General features: G+C 40.0%; 1 protein-coding gene across 2 annotated transcripts in view; it reads left to right on the forward strand.

Annotated features, from left to right (window-relative positions):
* Positions 1–20,620, forward strand: part of PPEF1 (protein phosphatase with EF-hand domain 1) — a 35,026-nt gene that overhangs the window by 13,142 nt on the left and 1,264 nt on the right. For both annotated transcript variants that reach the window (XM_021553001.3, XM_077781630.1), the window contains 12 exons: positions 2,085–2,257; positions 3,917–4,031; positions 5,781–5,827; positions 9,757–9,923; positions 11,479–11,515; positions 11,977–12,126; positions 14,895–15,095; positions 16,444–16,629; positions 17,281–17,423; positions 18,065–18,171; positions 19,119–19,282; positions 20,106–20,190. In XM_021553001.3, coding sequence (XP_021408676.1) covers positions 2,085–2,257; positions 3,917–4,031; positions 5,781–5,827; positions 9,757–9,923; positions 11,479–11,515; positions 11,977–12,126; positions 14,895–15,095; positions 16,444–16,629; positions 17,281–17,423; positions 18,065–18,171; positions 19,119–19,282; positions 20,106–20,190 — 1,575 coding nt within the window. The remainder of the gene's footprint in view (positions 1–2,084; positions 2,258–3,916; positions 4,032–5,780; positions 5,828–9,756; positions 9,924–11,478; positions 11,516–11,976; positions 12,127–14,894; positions 15,096–16,443; positions 16,630–17,280; positions 17,424–18,064; positions 18,172–19,118; positions 19,283–20,105; positions 20,191–20,620) is intronic.

The following is a 20,620-nucleotide window of genomic DNA, read 5'->3' on the forward strand; positions in this document are numbered from 1 at the left end:
GAATCCTTCAGAATTAGTTGTACATGGGGCATGTGGTGAGCTGGGGTACTTGCTGGACAGTGGTGATACCCCAAGCTGCATTAGGTCATCCATTACTGACTGTTCAGAGATGGGACAGTCATGCTGTGCAGGAAGAAGCCTTAAAATCCAGCTGAAAGACAGCCTGAGGAGCCATAAGCACACCCGAAGGGTAATGACCATGACTGGCTTTTAACAACTCATCCAGAAGTGGAAAACGGGGTGTACTTTGCAGAGATATGCCCTGCTGGTTCCCAGCCTGAGCATGTGCCAAAATAGAAGTGAATATGTGAGGAAGGCAAGTTCATGTTCAGAGGTAAAGTAATGGATGGATGGCCTACTGTGTGCTGGAAGGGAAGGCAAGGGTAGGAGCAGGCATGGGCAGGTGTCTGCCTGGCTTGAAATGCTGAGAAGATCACTGACTCTGAAGGAGTCAAGTCAGATTTGGACAGCTGGTGAGAACAGGCAAGAAATGAGGCATTTGGGTGGTCTAAGGAGTTGGTTCTGTAGTCTCCACTTCTTGGGAAGTGGGGTGCAGAGGGACATAGTGTTCAGAGGCCTGCTGCTAGAGCTGGAGCAAGAATTGGTGCAAATGTGCTTGGCTGATCAGTATGTGAGAATCAGCAGTTTCAGTCCATGGTGACATTCTGGTGTCCAGCCAGACAAAGCTGTAACTGTGGTGGAAGACTGCAAATCAAACTGCACTTGGTGAAAATGGTGAACCCTGAGCACCTTGTTGTTACTTGATGCCTTAATCCATATAAATGGCTGAGTATAACATTGCATTAGCACTGAAAGTGCTAATGTATTAGCTGAGTATAACATTGCATTAGCACTGAAAGTGCTAATCAGCTCACAGCTGAAGTACTGATAGTAAAAGGGGACTTTTTAAAATCCAGACTACATTTTTATCTATTTATTTCTTTAATATGGATTTTACCCAGTTGCAAAATCAGTTGGCCTTTATGAATCTCATCATTTATGAGGCTACATGCTGGTTTTGGCTGCTGTGAGTTTTGAGTCACAGATACAGGTCAGCTGTAAATCAGAAATAAATAATACAGCTACACACCTGTAAATAATACATTTTTATTTGCAGTTGCAGGAAATCAAGGTTACAAAAAACTTAACTGTAGCCCAGCAAGAAGTGTTTGCAACAATCATCTCACACAAGAGCAACTCTGCAACAGCATCTGCTAGAACACTTTCATTTAGGGACTGTTTCTCTCTTTTAAAATAATACATGACTAAGACAATCTGCAAGAACAAAACTCTGAAATCTGCTGATCAGCCAGTTACGTTTCAAGGTTATGTCAAGAAAAATATTGGATTGAAGCAATTAGCAGTGTTCCTGCTTCCTTCGTGTTCCAGGAAAATTAGAAGCTGTGCTCTACTTTCACCACTCTGTTTTTGTTTACTTTGTTTCATCCAATAGTTTTATGGCAGCCAACCAAAAGCTAGCATTGTTTCCTAGCTGTATCAGAAAGGAGTGATTTGCAATTGCTGTGAATAAATATAATTTTGTTGGTGACTTTTAATATAATCACTGTGATCTGCTGGTATTTAGCCTAAAAATTTTAAGTATAAAATAAAAGCAATAGAAGTGAATCTTCAAAACCTGTATTTAAAGTGTAATATTGATTTTTAAACAGATGATGGTCATTAAGTGATCAGCCATGACTTTTACATCTTGCATCAGGGGAAAGAGAAGGAAGTTTGTGCCAGGTGATGGTTCTTGTTACCTATGAGCAGACTCCTCCACAACTTCAGTGTAAAATGTTTTGCTCCCTGACCACAGCTACTGCCAGCTGGAAAAGAGTTTTTGCCTGCTTTTAACTTTGGTTTGGTCTTTGTTTCCTTGTTGTGGTTGATTGGTTGGTTGGTTTTAGTATTGTGAAACAATCTGGGGAGGCTGGAGCTTTTCCACTAAAGGAGGCAGGAGTCAGCCACTGTAATAGTGCAGCAGCTAAAGCAGTTACATTCAACCAGTTCTGGCCATGCTGTTACAGCTCTATGGGGGCCTGGTGGAGTTTCTACATTTTTGTTTTCCTTCTATCTTGCTCCAGTTTCTCAAATTTTCACCAGCCCTAGTGCTCCTCAGGTGGTGGATGAAGACTTATGTTTAAAAGAATTTGAAAACAAGATTGATGTTCCAGACTCCTATTATGGACCACGACTCTCATTCCCCCTTACTGTTGAAGATGCCAATGCTCTCCTTCATGCTTTCAGGAATGAACAGGTAATTTGAAACTACCTTGTTTTCTTTTTTTAACTTATTTTACATCTGTCAAGTTGTAGTTCACAATCCAATGTAAAGCTAAACTAGTGCCCAAAGAGATATTTCGCTCTTCTTTTACATCTCACTACTTATTCCTGCTAGCCCAATGTGATCATAAATGTGCATGGTAAGCTGCCTTGGGAAATTGATCTGGCTAACACAATAAAATCAAAAGCAGACAGTTCTCAGACAGACAAGTTCCCACATTTGATTTGCTGCTTTGCTGCATGACCACCAGGCCCGGCACGAGGGAGGAGGCAGGGATTAGTAAAATGAAATGGGAACCCTTAGCAGCTGCAAGGCAGGGGTTCTCAGTGAGAGTGTAGGACTGGGGAAGGTGTCCTAAGCTGAAATAGAAACCAGTTATCATCTTTTTATGGGTTAAAAGTGTTCATTGTTTGGTCCTCTGTCTTTTGTTGCCCAGCTCATTCTTTTATAGGAATTGAGGTGTAAGGGTTAATCACCCCATTGCAGGGTGCAAGACTCCACCATAACAGTGGAGTGGCTATAAAGCATTGCTAATGTAGCAGAACTGAGTGATAGCACAAATCTCTGGAGCTCAGGCTGCAGCTTCTGAGGCACTGAGGAGGCTGTTCCTCATTCTCTGTATTCCTGAGTAAGCTCTTTCATTGCCCACAAGATGAGGGTGGATCAGGAAGGCATTAAAGGGGACAACTTTCTTTGAACTTGTAATTATTTATGCTTAAATATATGCTGTATACAAGGGGCAAGGATCTATCATGCTTTTTAATCTACTAAATAAGAATATTTTTCTGTGGAGGCTGATTGTAAAAATACCAAATACAAAGCACATGATAAATGAGCGAACCCAGACTTCACCTTACTGTCCACTCTCCATTCTCTTAATGGCTGGCATTTTATTAAGGAAATGGTCACATGTAATTGGCTTTTTGATTGCTTAAAGACATGAATCTTGAAAAGTCATTCTGTAGCTCATCTATCCTCGACTAAAATTCCTCAGATCTCTGTTGAAATTAAAAGCTTTAAAAATCACCAACTGACAAAATTTTAATAAAAAACATCAGGAGAGAAGACAAGAAACTTCAATGTTGCACTATTATAACTTCTTCACTGTGAACAGGAACATAACCCTTACCAAGGCAACTCTTACTGGAGTTTTCTTGTCATTGTTTTTGCAATTTGCTGAAATATCATTTATGGCCTTTGGGGTTTTTTTGTTGGCTTGTGTTTTGGAGGTTCTGGGATTTTTTGTTTTGTTTTTTACTCACATCTAGGATGTCTCTTGACATCCTTTTTCTTTTTTTTCAAGTTAATTTAAACAGCTGGCCTTATGAAGTGATTTTGAGTGCTCTTTAAGTCTTATCTCTTCTGAAAACCAGGAAGAATAGAAACAGTACAGTATAAGTAGGAAAATCTATAAAATGAGTTCAGTAAGGGCTCCTTATCCATTCGCTGGGAAGCAAATGCAAAGCTATGAACACTTCTAATTCCCAGCACTAGGCCATAAAGCCTGTACTCATGTCTGGAGGTCTGCACTATAAATAACTTTGGCAGTACATGTCTGATATTAATAAAGCAGACAAGCCTATTGCTAATTCAGATAAGTCTTCCTTTTCTACCTGTTTTTTCTTCTCACAGCTGCTTCATGCCCGCTATGTACTGCAGCTGCTAAGTGAAACTAGGAGAGTTCTCAAGGAGATGCCAAATATCACCCATCTTTCAACTTCCTACTCCAAGGAAATAACTGTCTGTGGTAAGGTGCCAGAAAAAATAACTGCTTTGGGCTATGGGTTGATATTCTGAGTGGTTAGAGAATGATACTGTCATTTCCAAATTTTGCCATTAGAAGGAAGTTCTCAATGCCCTAAAAAATGATTTCTTTTTACTTATTTTCCCCCACAAATGCATAAATTGGAGCAAACAAACAAAAGAATAATGTTCCTGAGTCATAAAGTATATTTTAGGAAATTCCCTCACCTCCTCTTTCCTATTCTTGTTTAACATTTCTGAATGAGTCAGTATTAATTCAGCTAACACTGCAGTGAAGCTTAAATACTCCTGCACTTCCACCTCTAAAATGCCACCAAGTATTTCGATCACTGGCTTTAAGTCTCACCTCTTTCTCCTCTTACTGAGGAAAAAACCTTACTCAGTAATGATTTTAATGATTTTAATCATAATTTACTCAGTAATGATTTTAATGAGAGTTTAATATGGGTGGCAATAAAAGACCTTTTATTAACAGCATGGCTACCTAGAATAAATTGATATTATAGTAACCCCTCATTTCTAAGGAGACCCAAGAGGATGTATAAGTCTTTATACAACCAACAATTTAGTCTCACAGAATGATGTGTCACACAATAAGGAACTAAGAGCTCTTTGCCCATCTATTTTGTTAGCCTTTTGTAAATTATGGATAATGGGATGCAGTATCCTGCCTTGATACAGAATGCAGTAGCTGCAAAACAGAACAATAATGGTGACATAACTCTTGACATCTATCAGTGTGTGCTGTGTGTAATAGTAAAGTTGTATAAGGGAGGTACTGTGAGACATGCAAAATAAACAATATTTTTTAAGATGTGTTTATGGACCTACTTTGATTGCCAGGAAAGAGTTTTTTTAAATGAGGTTTTGTATAAACAATAATTTATTAACCAAGTGAATAAGACCTCTTTCCAAACCAAGGAAACACAGATTCATGGTTGTTCACAACACATGATCTCATTAACTAAACATTCCTCTTCATGTTTATATTGCACTTGCACTATATGAGCAGCATCAAAAGGGATCCCTCTCCTGTACTGAAATGAAAAGCTTTTGTCACCAAAAAGAGCCTCTGCAGAAGACAGATAACCCATTTTTAAACATAATTCATCCAAAATGTTGATTTCCTTAAGGTATCACTCTCCATTTCTTATAATTTCAAATTAATAATGTAGATTAAATATATACCTGAAATGTTTGCATCTACATGTGATAAATATCTATCACAGCTTGAAAGATCCCTTAGAACAAATTCAGCAAGTTCATAATTAATCAAAAGCACAGAAAATGTATACACATAAAAATGTCACTTCTCTTTTCCTAATTATTGGTGGTAAAAGCATATTATCACAAGATAGGTTTTGAAACTGTTCTGCAGCTTTGTGGTGGTGAGTCACAGACATGAAAAGGTTGGCTCCGTGAGCATGAAATGCAGTCAGATGCACAGGGGATCTGCAGTGATGCAGGGATGCTTTGTGTTGGGGTGAAATCCTCCTGCCTGTTCCAAGCAAACCTCTCAAAAAGGGCCCAATCCATCATTCCTGTGGCATTAGCATTGGGGCACACAGGCATGAATGGTTCTTGACACTCTCCATCACTTCCTACTGGTCGTAATCAAAACCTGTCCCTGAAACATAAAAAGATATTAGATCCAACTAATTCCAGTTTTATAATTCTAGTTTCTTCCTCCTCTGTGAGAAATTTTTTTAAAAATTGTTTTTGTTTCCTTTAGGAGATTTGCATGGAAACCTGGATGATCTTTTGCTGATATTCTATAAGGTAAGTAGGTACTCTGAGATGTAGCATTTTCACTTTATGATTTGTTATTGAGAACAGATATTTATATGTGACAGATTTATCACCATTAGAACTGCCCATGTGGTGTCCATACACCACACACACAAAACCTGGAACAATTTAGTGTCTTTGTCAGAGCTTTCCCTTCTTTGTAACCTCCTGCTCACTGTGAAGGAGATTGAGGATATTATTATTTTCCTGAATGTTGAACTTCAGCATGAGCCAAAATATAAGAGGACTCCTTGCAAAGTCTCCAAAGTTCTGCCACTGTTTTAAATTCCATATTGACTAAAGTCTGCTAAAATCAGGAGCTGAGTTCCTGATGTAACACTCCACCATGGATAATTTTAACATTAAAGAAGAAAATGCATAAGCTTTCATTTAGGCCTTCCACTGATACCTGCAGGTTTTTTTGTTTGCTTTTGGGTTGGTTTGGGGGTTTTTGTTGTTTGGTTGGGTTTCTTTGGTTTGTTTTTTTGGGTTTGTTGGGTTTTTTATTATTGTTGAGATTTTTTTGGGAGGGAAGTGTTTTTGGTTTTATCAGGAAACAAGAGTGGTGTTTAAAAGCTTTTTTAAGCCTTGGAAGAAATTACATGGTCTGCAAAAAATAAAAGTGCTTTGGGCACCCTTTACATATCCTTTTTTATCTTGCTAAAAAAGCATAGCTCTGTTTTAGTGATGTGTAAAACAAATTAAGCTCCAGGCTAGCTTTTCCACAATTGTATATTTAACTTAAGATGCAGGAAATGCTATGTATTTAGTTTCACATTTATCTTCAGGATGAATCACCACCTTTGATTGAGCAGGTACTCTCTTTGATTTGAGCTTTCTGGGGCAGGGGGGAAGGGTTTGTGTCAGATCCTTACACATTCATCTGCACTGAATGGAGACTGCAGTGAGCTAAACCAGGTGTTTAACTTATGTCATTCTCCCCCTGATTCCAGTTTTGTTACACTTCATCTGAGACTTGTTCAACATAAATGTGGTTGTTTTGCCCAAGTGCACACCTGAAGTCTGTTGGAATCTAGTTAAAATACAATCAGACCTTTTTACAGAGGCCTTTTCTTACTAATCAACCATTTTTAGCTGGTCCTTGGCTTGCAGTCTTTTGGTTGTTTAGCTGTCTTTTTAAAATTGGAATAAGTATGATACATATTAGTTTCATACACAGAACCTGGAACAGAAAATATAAGAATTTTGGAGATAAATGCTCAGATATAATTATATTTACAGCTGTAATCAGCCTGCATTTTATTTTTTTGGAGAAAACAGATGCCGATTCTTTCCCCCCCTCTAATGGATGTTATAAAGAGAAAAAACAAGCAACTCTCATCCTGACTTCAGTAAATTCAGAGCCAAAACTCCCACTGACTTCAGACTAGAGATAACACCCAGTTGTTCTCTGTTAAATTTCTAGGGAAGTCCCTTCCATCAAATCAAATAAAATGGGCAAATATTTTGTCATTTCAAAGTAGTTGAGAATATAGAGAGCATATGATAGAGCTGATTGGTTATTTAGAAGCAAATTAAATCACACTACTTTCTGTCCCTTCTGAGCAGTTTATTCAGATGAGCAGTAAACCCAGTTGGCTTCTGGGATCCATTTTTTTTTCTCCTTCCTAAACTCTCTTTCAGTTGGAAGGGATTTCATCCTCCAGGTTGGTACAAACTACCTTAAACAAGAGGGTGCAATCCTAAACAATGCCATGGGAGTGATCTTGGTCTGCACAGGGCTGTGTGGAGCTGAAATGGATTCTGGAGGCCTGCATGCAGACCAGGCTTGTCACTTCCAAAGACCACCCCCAGCAAACACACACAGCTGGCAATCTACAGCATATTGATACAATGCTGCAGATGGTGTATAATCCTTACACCTGGTTTGGCTGAAGCTAAGACACTTTTTTTTTCCCCCTCAATAACCAGTTTGTAAGGTTCATTCAGACCCTGCATTAATCTTCATTAAATTACAGTGTTTCCTGATATTCCATGAAACGCTTGAATTTTAAATGATGTATAGCTCAGTTAGATTGTTAAAGGGATGCTATAGACAGAAATGGCCTGAAGCAGTAGAAAATGCCAACAACAAACGGAATTAATTAATCGCTAACCCAGGAGATACACTAATGATGCCCAGCAGCAAGTTGCTAATCGTTAGAGGGCCTTGTTTGCCTCTCTGACATGTCAGAGGCTGCAACAGCCTTTAATTTAGTTTTGCTCTCATTGTTGGTTGAAACCACAGAAAAGGAAAGCGCATGAGTATGGAACAAAACTAAAATTGAAGTTGGAAGTCCAAACCAAACTTGTTTAAAACTCAAGTTGTGTGTAATCTTTTCCAAAAGAAGGGGGATAGTGTCTGGAGGGTGCTCCAGTAAATGTGTCTTTCCACAAGGACTGCAGTTAGAGTGGTTGTGTGTTATACTCACAATCTGCTGGTGGATTCACATGCCTATTGGCTTTAAGGCAAAGCCTTTATTTATTTATTTATTATTTATCTATCTTTCCAGAAACTGCTGCTGAGTTTCTGCTGTCTGTTCCACTCCTGAAATCCATCCTCTCCTTTTTAAAATCACTTCAACCCACTGCATTAGAAGAGCCTCATACATTGCCATGCCTGTGAGCACAGGGCAAACAAAGGCCTCTTCTAAGTTAACTTGGAAAGGACTCAGGACAGACTATAGCAAAATCCAAGGAAGCTGAATTCACAGCAGCCAGGATGGAGAGACTAGAGTTCACTATTGCAACCTAACATGAAAGCCCAGAACGCTGACTGGGACAAAAAAAGATATTCTCATAAGGATTTAAATGAAAGTCCCTGGCCACATTACACATCCTGCAATAAACCCACTAAGGCAGAATACCAGTAATGCCATAGGAACACAGGAAAAGCTTGACCCTGATACTGTAGATATATTCAAGAAGTGGGATGTCCTGCAATGCTGCCAGAACTTTTAAGAGTGGCTTCCACAGTGATAATGTAATTTAATAGATGTTCTATTGATATTTCTTGTGCATATCAATTGAGAAAACAGAGGTTTCCCTTTTTTGGCAAGTCAAAATTGAAATACTATTTCTGATACTCATGACTGGAAATGATGAAGCTACATATAGGTGGTGCTTTATTTTCTGTAAGCTGGTGGCACCCATTCATGTGCTGGTAATTAATCTAATAAAATATACCATCAGTTCAAAATACTTGTCTTTACTAAATCACCATGTATAATAAAGCATTCCTTTGTATCTTCAAAAAAAAAAAAATATATATATAAGGTAAGAAATACCTGTATATACAACCTCTCAGATTTGTGAGCTTTAAAGTATATCTTGTCTCTCATGAGTGAAATTCAACTAGTGCTTTCAGGATTAAAGCAACTGAAATCAAACTCTTCAAGCCTTAAATTCTGTCTTAAGAGTTTATCCTCTGGACTATAGTCCTTCTCAGGAGTTTGGGAAGCATACACTGCAAACAATGTAAATATATATGAAATCCATTCAAACTTACATCAGAAGATAATTTTTCATGTATTTCTTATTTTCCATTCAAACTGAATGACTACCTTCTGTTTGCAAGTGCATAATTTCCTGGCAACATTAACAAAAACGTATATTTTACTACAAGACTGATGTCCTTTTGGTCCCTTTCAATTTCATTTAAAAGGTAAGAGAAAAGGATTAGAGATGGAATTGTAAGAACAGCCAGAGAGTTCCTTTCTTCTCTAATGGCTCAAGTTGTCTGATATGAAGGCTTTTATTCTAAACAGTGGAAATAAAGAAATGCTGCATTTTAGATCTCTGTATTATGCAGGATTTTTTTCAGAATTTCTAGCAATGGGATCTCATTTAAATGTAATTTCCTTTATTACAGTAGCATAGCAGCCTCTCTAAATGCCCCCTTTTTTTTTTTCTTTCTGCAGAATGGTCTGCCTTCAGAACAAAACCGCTATGTCTTTAATGGTGATTTTGTCGACAGAGGGAAAAATTCTATGGAGATACTTATAATCCTATTTGCATTTCTTCTTATCTATCCCAATGATTTACACTTGAATAGAGGAAACCATGAAGACTACATTATGAACCTGAGGTAGATTTTGGGAGTGGGGCAAGTAATATCTGGCCTACCAATAGAAGATTTTGAGCTTTTGATTGCTACTTTAGCCAATGTGACACCCTAAAACAGAAATAATATGTTATTAAGTAGTCTGGTGGAGCTTTGCCTTTTCAGCATGTGTGGGGAAGGAACATCCTCACTACACACACAGACATTTGATTAGCAGTCATGTCTTGTCTTTGATCTAATCATAATTCATTGAAGTCAGAGGGCTTAGTGTAGCTTCTAGAGTATCAAAATTGGGGAAGAATGGCTGGAAGGATTGTATTTTAGTTAAAGCACATATTTAGCAAAATCTGATATTTTAGTTAACTTTGAACTAGGATTTCACTTCTCTAACACAAAGGGCAGGTAAATATCCTCCCCTCTACTCAGAGGAGCTTCATCAGTTGGAGGTGTCAGTGCAGGAAAGCTGACACCCTGTTTTCTAACACAGACACTTGCACTCAGCTGTGCAGTGCAGGCAAGGGAGTGAGCACCATCGGCTCCAGCTGTAGTCAAAGTGTGACTTGGGGACAAAAAGCATCTCAGAGATGTGAGAACTCCTCAGTCCTACTCCCTACAATTCTAAACTTCCCCAGAAAGCCTTTGGGTGACTGACTGGTGGGTAACCTGTTCTACTCCTTGGATCATTTGATGTGTGCACACAGGATGTATTGCTGTTTTAACACAGGCCTCTCTGTTAGCACCTGGGTCAGAGGCCCATAGGCAAATCCTACTAATGATCCACAAAAGAGAATCAGTTTCATGTGATAATTACTTTTTCAGCACTTAATTAAAAACACCCCAAAAAACAACAAACATAAAACAAGATCAGTTACTTAATCTAGAAGGTAGGACAATTCTTCCCCAAAATAGCAGAAAATATTAACTAAGTCTGTGATGGTATGGAGTGCACAGATGTGTTCCTGTCTATCACTCTGCTCTGTGTTTTGATTAGCAGTGCTGCACATTGGTAAATTGGAAAACTAAGTGTTGTGAAAATGCCCCTTGATGAAGGATATCTTGGAGTTAGAAGAATTAGGTACCAAAATCCTTGTCCCTTGTGGGGGCAAAGAGATGACAGTTGGATGAAGTTCTGAGCAATCTGATCTAGTGGAAGGTGTCCCTGCCCATGGCAGGGGGTTGGAATGAGATAATCTTTAAGGCCCCTTCCAACCTAAACCATTCTATTATATGATTCTATCATTATATGATAGTTCAGACAAAAACTCTCTGAAGATTTTGTGGGAATTGTTGCCTATCATCAGGTTCCTTTAGAATTTCTCTGTGGTATCTAAAAGGTAGAGCTGGCAAAAAGACCTCTTAGTAGCTACTAGGCTGGATTCTGTTCCCAACCTCTGTTATGCACAAGAAATGAGTTTAACTCAAATCTCAGGACAGAGTGGAGGAAAGCATATTTCAGCTGAGGTGAGATGGAATGGCAGGTAGAAAGGGGGCTAGAAATCTCCAGGAAAACGCCATAGCACAGGAAACCATGCAGAAGGTGCATACTGAAAACCAGTTCATGATACTATCCTGTTTTCAGATATGGATTCACAAAAGAAGTTTCAAAGAAATACAAGGTAAGATTCCTCCTCCTTCCCCTATATATTTTTAGTAGAATTTCACATGTAAGATGAAACCTATGTAAACAAGAAAAGTTCAAACTAATTTAAGTGTAACAGAGCATTACTTTAGTGATGTAGGTGAAATTATTTTGACCTATCAGTGGAATAACTGACAAAACAATTCTAAGTGCTAGTTTCTTATGTCTAGAGATCTATGGGATGAAATACGTAACATCCATAAGAACAATCAAGAACACAAAAAGAGGTGAACATGAAAGAAAAAACAAAAACGCTACAGAGACAATCAAATGGCCTTAAAGTAAATGTCAGAAAATGTTTGTCAGGGTTGTAGTTCAGGATATCACCTGAACAAAACTGTTCATATAAACTGTAGCAGACACTTCAGCAAAATCTTGAACTTAAGAAGCAACAGAATCTGCCAGAAATAGGATCTAATGTAAGAGTATATTTTACAGGACCATTGGAAACAGATTTTGTGTCTTCTGCGAGATGTTTTTAGCTGGCTTCCCCTTGCAACTATAATTGATAGCAAAGTTCTTATCCTACATGGGGGGATTTCAGACACCACAGATCTGGATTTCCTGAATGCACTTGAGAGAAATAAGGTAAGAGATCATATTCATGTGAGGGTAATTTTGTTTTCTTTTAAAAATGTTGCAGTACAAATGCTAAGATCAGGTCGTTTTGCATTAGGAAAGGAAATGGCAGCAGTATAAGGCATGTAAGAAAAGTAATAGTCCAATTTTTCTTCAAAATCAGGACTTAGGAAGCAAGGATGTAGTAGGTGTTGAGAGCCAGTTGTCTGGCTCTCCACATAACATGGGTCTTTTGACCTTAAAATAGATAAAGCCAGTTTAGATGCCTCCTCCTGCAGCGATGACACATTAGCCAAAAAATATGAAAACTACTTGATTCCTGGGCATTTCCTTTAAACACTTTAGAAATCAATTTAGCCACGTATTTCCAGCACTGCCTTTTTTCCTGGGACTGTGCTTCTGCCATCTGTTGTGTGGGGGAAGTTCTCCACCTGTGAGGCGCTCCCTTGGCAGCAGCTGAGTGTTGTACATGTGGGAGAGCCTTTCCAGAAGGATCAAAATTCAAGAACTGGCCTTGATAAAACATAATATACTGCTTTTCAGGGATTTAGAAGACAAAAATGTTCATGTTTTTTTCTGAAATGATGAGCAAACACAGACCTTTCAAATCAGCTGAAAATAGTGGGTGATTTGGTCTCAATATGAACAACTAAATCAAGATGTCTGCTTGTGATCAGGGTGCTGAGCCTCCTTATAATCAGTGGAGATCCAGGAGATTGGTGGAGATCATTACTTAGGCACACATCTCCAGTGCTGTTCAAGGAAGTGCCCCATTGGCTAGGGATGTCCCCTCTGTGTTGGAAAGGATGGATAAATATAATTGCCTGGCCAAAGATTCACAATAGGACAGCCAGGATGAAAACAATCCCCCCTACTGGTTAAACAATGCCCTTACCTACAGATAGGACCAAAAGCCAAATGGACTGTTCCATCTCACCCCCCAAAATGTATGATTCATCCCACACCTGTAACCCTCCCCTGAAGCATCAGGTGTCTGTGACCCCATTGGCCCAAGTCTTGTTCCAGCCCACCTTGAAGCCCCCTGATAAGGGGTCCCCGAGGGGCCAGATGCCCTCTTAGATCTTCCCCTCTCTTGGAACTCCCCTCTCTTGGATCTTCCCCTCTCTTGAAACTCCCCTCTCTTGGAATCCCTGCTCTCTTAGAACTTCCACCCTCTCCTAGAGCATCCTCTCTATCCCTTGTCTCTCCCCTCCCCGATCCCCTCAGACCTTGCCACGTGCTGCGTCTGGCAGCTCCAAGTAAGACTTTTCACCATCCTAATAAACCTGATATCCTAAGAGCAGCCTTCAGAGATCTCTCGTCTCCATTCATCAAAGCTGTCCTGGAGCACAGCGTTCCCTACACCTCTGGCCTTAACCTGCCTCTGAAGGAAATCTTCTCTGTAGGTCCCCTCTACCAGTCTCCTTTAGGCCAGATTGGTGTCTGCCCCCTCACACTAACAGCCATAGTGGAGCATCTCAGGGGGCATAAGACACCAATGTTTGAGCAACTTAGTGTACCCTGTAATCAGTGTCTGTGGAATCTAGAGCTGTTTTTGTCATCCATATTTTCTAAAGCAGAAATAAATGCTTTGAAGGACAGTCAGTTGTGTCTCTTTTTTAAAGATATGAAAAAGGGCATGAGTACTTCTGATCATTCTAATCTAGGCTCCTTTAGCTGCACCACTGTGCACTAAAACTGGGTGCCTAAATCCAGATAGAGGTGTCCTAACCATGAGCTGAGTTCTGCCCATGCTTTCACCAGGGCTCAGCTCTGCATGTTCCTGTGAAATGCAGTATCTGTGAAACACAGAATTAACAGGTCAAAGTAGCTGCCACAGGAGAGCGTTGTTAATGAGACATGTGTGGGCCACAACCCAGGGCAGTGTCACTCAAGGCCAAGTGATGTACTGTAATTGGTACAGCTGGCAGCTGACAGCTTTCCATACCGGTCAGTGCACTGGTGAATAACTCTTGTGTTGTGCATTTGTTTTGAATTAGTCCTTTCCTTTGTTAAAGAGTAAAAGTTGGGGGTCTGCTGAGTGTGTATGTGGATTTTTTTTTCTTGTTTGGGATTTTGTGTTTTGCTTTGGGTTTCTTTTGGTTGGTTGGTTTGGTTTTGGGATTTATTTTGGCTTTGTTCTAGAAATAAGCTAGTATGAAAGAATTTCAAATGAGAAGACATTCCCTGGAAATAAATCTATGTTAATGGTCATTTGTGGAACCATAGAGAACCACTCCAGAAAAGAAAATGCCCATGCATGTTTGAGGAGTTTGATTTAACACTGTAAGGCCCGATGTAATATTCCATTCAGTTTCACTACTGTCTTCCTGATACTCAATTTAGCCAAATTAATCTAACAGCATGGTACTGTGTCAGAGCAGAAGTGAATGGAGTTTCACCTTCTGTACAATTTGAATGCATATTTTGTTTCCAGGGAAGCTTGGCATTGAAGTGTCTTCCCTGAGACCAAGCCCCACTTGCTGCATAGTGAGACTGTCAGATTTACTGTGTTTGGAATGAGTGTGTGTGTCAGGATAAGAATACGAAAGCAGCTCTGAAGAGCCTGGTTACCAATAGGTATAAAGCAAAATTTCTGCACGTGCCAAATACTTGCAGTTTCTCCCAAACCTGGAAATCAGGATATTATGAGAGTTAACATTAGCTGAACTCTCAAGGAGTTCTCTGGAATACAGGAAACATGAGTGGATGTGCCTTTCAGCCAACATCTCTGTATCAACTTCTGTTGTTGTGATAGTAACTTTTTTTTTTTAAAGTTGAAATCTTTGATGCGGCCACCAAAGTCAGTGAGAAACAGACAGGACCAAATGAAGAAGAGAATTCCCACAACCAAACCCAGTAAACACGTTGCCAACCAGCATGTTGCAGGGAAGACACAACACATCTCTTCATCGGGCTTCACTGAGCCTCCAGGTTCAAATTTGCCTCCAGACCCCGCCCTGAAGGAATGGAAACAGGTAGGTGAAACCAAAGACACACTGATACCAAACCCCTCCCGCTCAGACTCAGCCCGTAGTGTGCTTATGAGTCTGAGTGAAGTGTCTCTTAATAGGAAAAAGTCTACCTAAGGAATATATTAGATACCTATTAGGTTTTTTTTTTTTTTTGATGCATTTTGTAGACCTGGTAATAAAAGCTTGGGGTTTTATACCTTACAAATAAAATTCACCCAGTATTTTTTTTTTTCATAGCCGTTAGGAGGAGGAAACTGCTCAGTAGGAAATGTGTTTGCCTGCCCTCATGTGGTTGGCTCTGTTGGTACATCAGTGGTTGTTGGTTTAAACAGGTCAGACAGCAGTTCTTGGTGAGATAAAGCACAGATAAAGCACCTTTTTTTGGCTGTGCTTTTGGCAGCTGAATGCTGATATAGCCCAAAAAAAGCCACCCAGCTCCTGAGACATACAGGCAGATTACTCAGAAGTGGGAGGTTTTTGTCTTCTGGCTGCTAATTTCATCTTGAATATCAGAGCAAATACAGAGCTTTTGTTATACTGTAATTTAATAAATGGTGACAATTTGAAAAGCTTATTTTCTCTGAAAATCTGATTTCCTAAGATACCTATCTGACCTAAAAACTAACATCATTAGCAGAAGTGGCTCCCCTTTCCCCCCCCAAATCTGACACTCCCCCAGCTAATCAAGCATGCATTAAGCCATGCTCACCAACATGAAGTGGAATGTGTTAGTGCAAACCTTGCCCAGAAAAGTTTAAACAAACACGTTTTGAATAATGTTTGCTACTGACTAGAATTTAACCATGATAATCCATCTTCATGTCTGAACCCTGCTAAAATGCTAATATGTAAAATGTTGGTTTGAAACATGAGCCTAAGTGAAGACATTAAAGCCAAAGGCAACTCTTGTCATGTTTAGAGCAGGTACTCCAAGCTTAGGTAAAACCACTGACCAGTGTGGCTGTCCAGTCTGTGCTGGGAAATAGCAATTGCCTCTCCTACCTACATGTGAAGAAAGCAGCCTTTTTTTCTCATTGAATTAGCCCAGGTAATGTTTCTGGTGCACCTACCCAAGTCTGAAAACTTCAGCTGTGAAAGGAAGTACATTGCTGAAATTATATTTCTTCTGAAACAAAAAAGTTAATCCAAAATCTAGATAATGTATCTTAAAAAGTAGAACAAAGGTCTCAGCCCAAAAGAATATGCTTCTGAAAAGAAGGAAAAACCCCAAGACCTATGCATTTTCTCCCTGTACTGTGGGGCTTTTGCTGTGGCCACCACTTTAGACAGTCATAGCCTGTCAGTCTTCCCCTGCTATCAGTCCTCACTTGCTTGAGTTTGCTATTTATAGATCCTTGACATTCTGTGGAGTGATCCAAGAAGCCAAAATGGCTGTACACCAAACAAGTGTCGAGGAGGAGGCTGTTACTTTGGTCCCGATGTCACTGCCAAGCTGTTTGAGAGATATAATCTGAAGATGCTCATCAGGTCTCATGAATTTAAGCCAGAGGGTTATGAGATCAGCCATGATGGGAAGGTAAGATGCTTCCATGTAAAGTAGAATTCTCCTGTGAATTTCACAGGAACATCCACGGTAGATTTGTCTGCAAAATTTATTTTAAAAAAAGAGAGTCACTTTGTTAAACTGAGTTTGGGGGAACTGTGTTCTAGATAGATGTTACAACAAATTACTGAGTTCCAAGTAACAAAATTCTTTACATCTTTAGGGAGTGGGGACCAATTTACTTAGATGAAAACATGCATTACTTACATGAAAAAAAAATTGACATCAACAAAATCCCCAACAAGAGTTGTGTGTAAATACAGTTCAAGACATGCTCTAAGGCTCTAGAAGCCTTTAACTTAGCAGATTTCTCTTCTGGCCCTGCTTTCTAACATGCTGTATTGGGAGGCCAACAAGAATCCTGAAAATCAGGTCTCTCTTCGAAAGAGGGTTCTCTTAAACAGCATGTTATATGTCATTGCTCTCTGAAGTCTGACAAGTCAAAAATAAATGTCCAGAGCTCTGACTCAAAAGGCAAGAGCAATTTGGTGAATGACACAGTTTTACATGTAGACATGTGGACACATAATTTTGTAACCTGGAATTTTTTCTCAAATTGGTTTCAGAAATAAGCGTCAAGAAGAGCTATTCTGGCCAATCCAGTTTCTTTGTTTCCTATGTTAGGTTATCACCATATTCTCTGCCTCTAACTATTACGAAGAGGGCAGTAACCGGGGCGCTTACATCAAGCTGAACCCCGAGCTGACCCCTCGGTTTGTGCAGTACCAGGTCAGCAAGTTCACACGCAGGCGGAATCTCCGGGAGAGGTAAAGCTGTGTGTTGCATGCAGTGAGCATGGAGTCACCTCACAGTGAGTGTACCTGCCACAAATCTAGAGCTTGACTGAATAACTGAATAGGCATCCGTTTTCCTTGATTCTCATTGGTTTTCTGGTTTACAATTTATCAAATTAATACAGTAGACAAAACATGATCTGGGTGCTTAATTTGGTTTCCTGAAAAATACCCAATGGTAATTAGGTGAGGTAAGCAGTTAGAACAGACAATTGTCAGGGACTCATAAATGGCCTGCACCTGTCTGCTTTAAGGCTGCAGTGCTAAATCTGGACAAATCCTGTTATGAATTGAGCCTCAAAAATTTATCATGACAGCTTTGCCATGCCTAACAGTGTGGTCAGATTACTAAAGGAAAGCAGCTTAGATTACCTGCATAAACTCAATTATCTCACAAACTCAGTTTATTCTTTTGGAGCATTGTTGGTTTAGTTTGGTTTGGGGTTTCCCCCCACTGATTGTTGTTCTAGTGTGTTTTGGGTCATCCTACTTAAACATACCAGACCCTAAACATACTACATGTTAAAGGATATAAGAATTTTATAATGAGGGTTGAAAAGCATAACCTGCTAGAGGAATTTAATCCTTTATTAAGCTGATTTTTTTCCTCCTAGGGTAGGTACAATTGAATCATCTGCCTTAAAGTCCTTACGAGAGAAGATTTATGCGCACAGGTCTGAACTCATCAGTGCTTTTGCACAGTACGACATCAATGGCACAGGTACTCCTTCCTCTCTGTCCGGTTGCCACCATGGGGAAAACAGCTTCCATGTGTGTGGGAGGCAGAGGGGACAAACTCCATTGAGAGGAGTCCTGCCTGCCTGCCAGTGTCAGGCTGAGAGCAGCAAAGGCTGGTTGATCTTGTTTTTCATGACCACAGAGGATGATAGGCATTGGAAAGGGCTTAGCCCAAACAGCTTGAGGGGATGAAGCTTGAAGTAGGAAAAAGAAAACTGAAAGACATGGGGAAATAAGGCAATTATGTTTGCTGTTGGGTAGAGAGTTTGAGCAGGCAAATCCAGCTCCAGAAACTCAAAGGTCACCACTGCCTTCATGCAGGACTGTCTTCAGAATGTATCAGAACTGGGGTCAGGTGGGGGGATGTGGAATGGGTCTCCTTCTGAGTCTGGGAGGTATCTGAGGAAAGTTGCCTGCCTATGCCTCTAGCAGACACACACTCACTCCTCAGCTGAAGAAAAGTCAGTGCTAAGTTAATAGATGAACCTTTTATGTAGAAGCGAGAAGTTGATTTCTGCCACAAATACAATTTTTTCTTGTGATGGCTTCTCACTTGACTGTGTCCTTACAAGGGCACTCAATAACATGATATTCTTTCTTTGGCCACTGAACAGCTGTTTCACGTATTTCTGTGTGGTTTTCAGCCACATGTCATTCTAATTGCAGCCCAGCTGAAACTCGAATTACTCTTCATGGCATAATCTGGCTTTCTCAAAAAGTGTTAAAACATGCTGAACATCTTAACAGCATCACAACTTTGTGACTGGAAGGGACCTGTGGAAATGCTTCATCTAACCCGACTGCTCCTTTGTTATGAGGGCTTTTATCCCAGGGTTCAGAGAAAATCCTTGTGTTTTGTAACCCTTTGTGCTGGTGACTGATGTGTGCTGTGTCCTGTACTTTTAACCATGACCTGACCCCTTCTGGCAGGCAGGATTTCTGTCAACGACTGGGCTGCAGCAATGGAGTCTGTCCTACAGCTGGAACTGCCCTGGAGGATGCTGCGGTCTCAGTTAGCACAGATGAACCCAGATGGAGAAGTTGACTTCATGTCATGTTTTTATGATTTGAAAATGGGTCAGCCTATAAAAGAGGTAAAGAGGAAAACACTTCCTTGCAATTCTTGCAGGAACAACTTTTGGTGCAAATTGAAGCACAAGACAGTAGTTTGGCCCAACCAAGTAGACATCTACAGCTGAACTAGTTGCTGAGCTTCCTTTTATAGTCACTGGAGGAAAATGAGCACTGCTAGGGTACAAATCATCATTCCCTGCTAAGGTAGATGCTTAAAATAGGTTGGATGAATCACATGCTAGAACTGCTTCTTACTTTCTCTTGGCTCTCGAGGGCGTTTAGATAATGGAGATGAGGAAATGTGACAAATCCTGCCCAGAGCACTCAACCCTTACTTTTTAAAATAAGCATTTCAAACAAGCTCCAGAGGCAGCTCAGGCCCCTGTGGGAGGAAGTCACATTTATAGATGGACTTTTAGATGTTTATAATGGTATCTGAGGTCGCTTCTACAGAGCCCAGTTGTTACCAAATGGCTGCACAGTGCTTTGGAACAGAGGTATCACCCCTATCTTCCTAAACAGCAGGATCCATTCACATCTGTACAGTGAGTGCTTTGTATGAGTGCACGGTCTATGCCATCTTCCCTAGATTATCAAAGATTATTTCCACAAATAATTACTGAAGGGCTCCTTTCCTCCTTGTCCTGCCATCTGAAAGCGATGGGTTTTATCTGATTATTCCTCAGGGCAAGACACAGAAGTGTCATTCCAGACAACTCAAACATAAAGATTTGGTTTTTTTCACATTTGACAAGCTAAACTGGGAAAATGGAAATTGGATAGTTCTGTTGATTAACTCAAACCAAGGTCTGAATAACTTCTTGTATGTGATTTCAAAACCAGGCTCAGCCAGCTTTGGCAGAAACGCTGTGCAGATACAGAAAGGATCTGGAGATCATCTTTAACATAATTGACAAAGATCACTCAGGTAAGTCCAGGTAACTTTACTGTGTCAGCTCTAGGGAGCCTATACCAGTTATCTTTTCCCCACTGTGTTTTCTCCTTAAGGCTTCTAAATATAGAGGTGATATCATTTCTCCAGTTTAGTGGAAACTACTTTAAGCAGTCAGGCTGCAATCATATAAGGGACAGTGCACAGAGCCTAACAAGAAAAGATTCTCACATACCCCAGCTCCAGTATTGGCTTCGCTCTTTTGGGGGCTTTTTCTCCCTTCCGCTCTAGTTTTACTCTTTACTGCTTTCTCAAATCCACTGTCAAAAGCATTCAATCATTACCTAAAGTAAAAATGTGCTTCAGTAATGAAAGCACTAAGTCCAGCAAGGTAGGCAGGTAACTTTCTTACAGTGAAGGAGGGTTAATGTGTGTGTTTATGCAGGAAGGGGGAACAACACTGCCA

This window comes from Lonchura striata, chromosome 2 (genome assembly GCF_046129695.1).
Source record: "Lonchura striata isolate bLonStr1 chromosome 2, bLonStr1.mat, whole genome shotgun sequence".
NCBI lineage: Eukaryota > Metazoa > Chordata > Aves > Passeriformes > Estrildidae > Lonchura > Lonchura striata.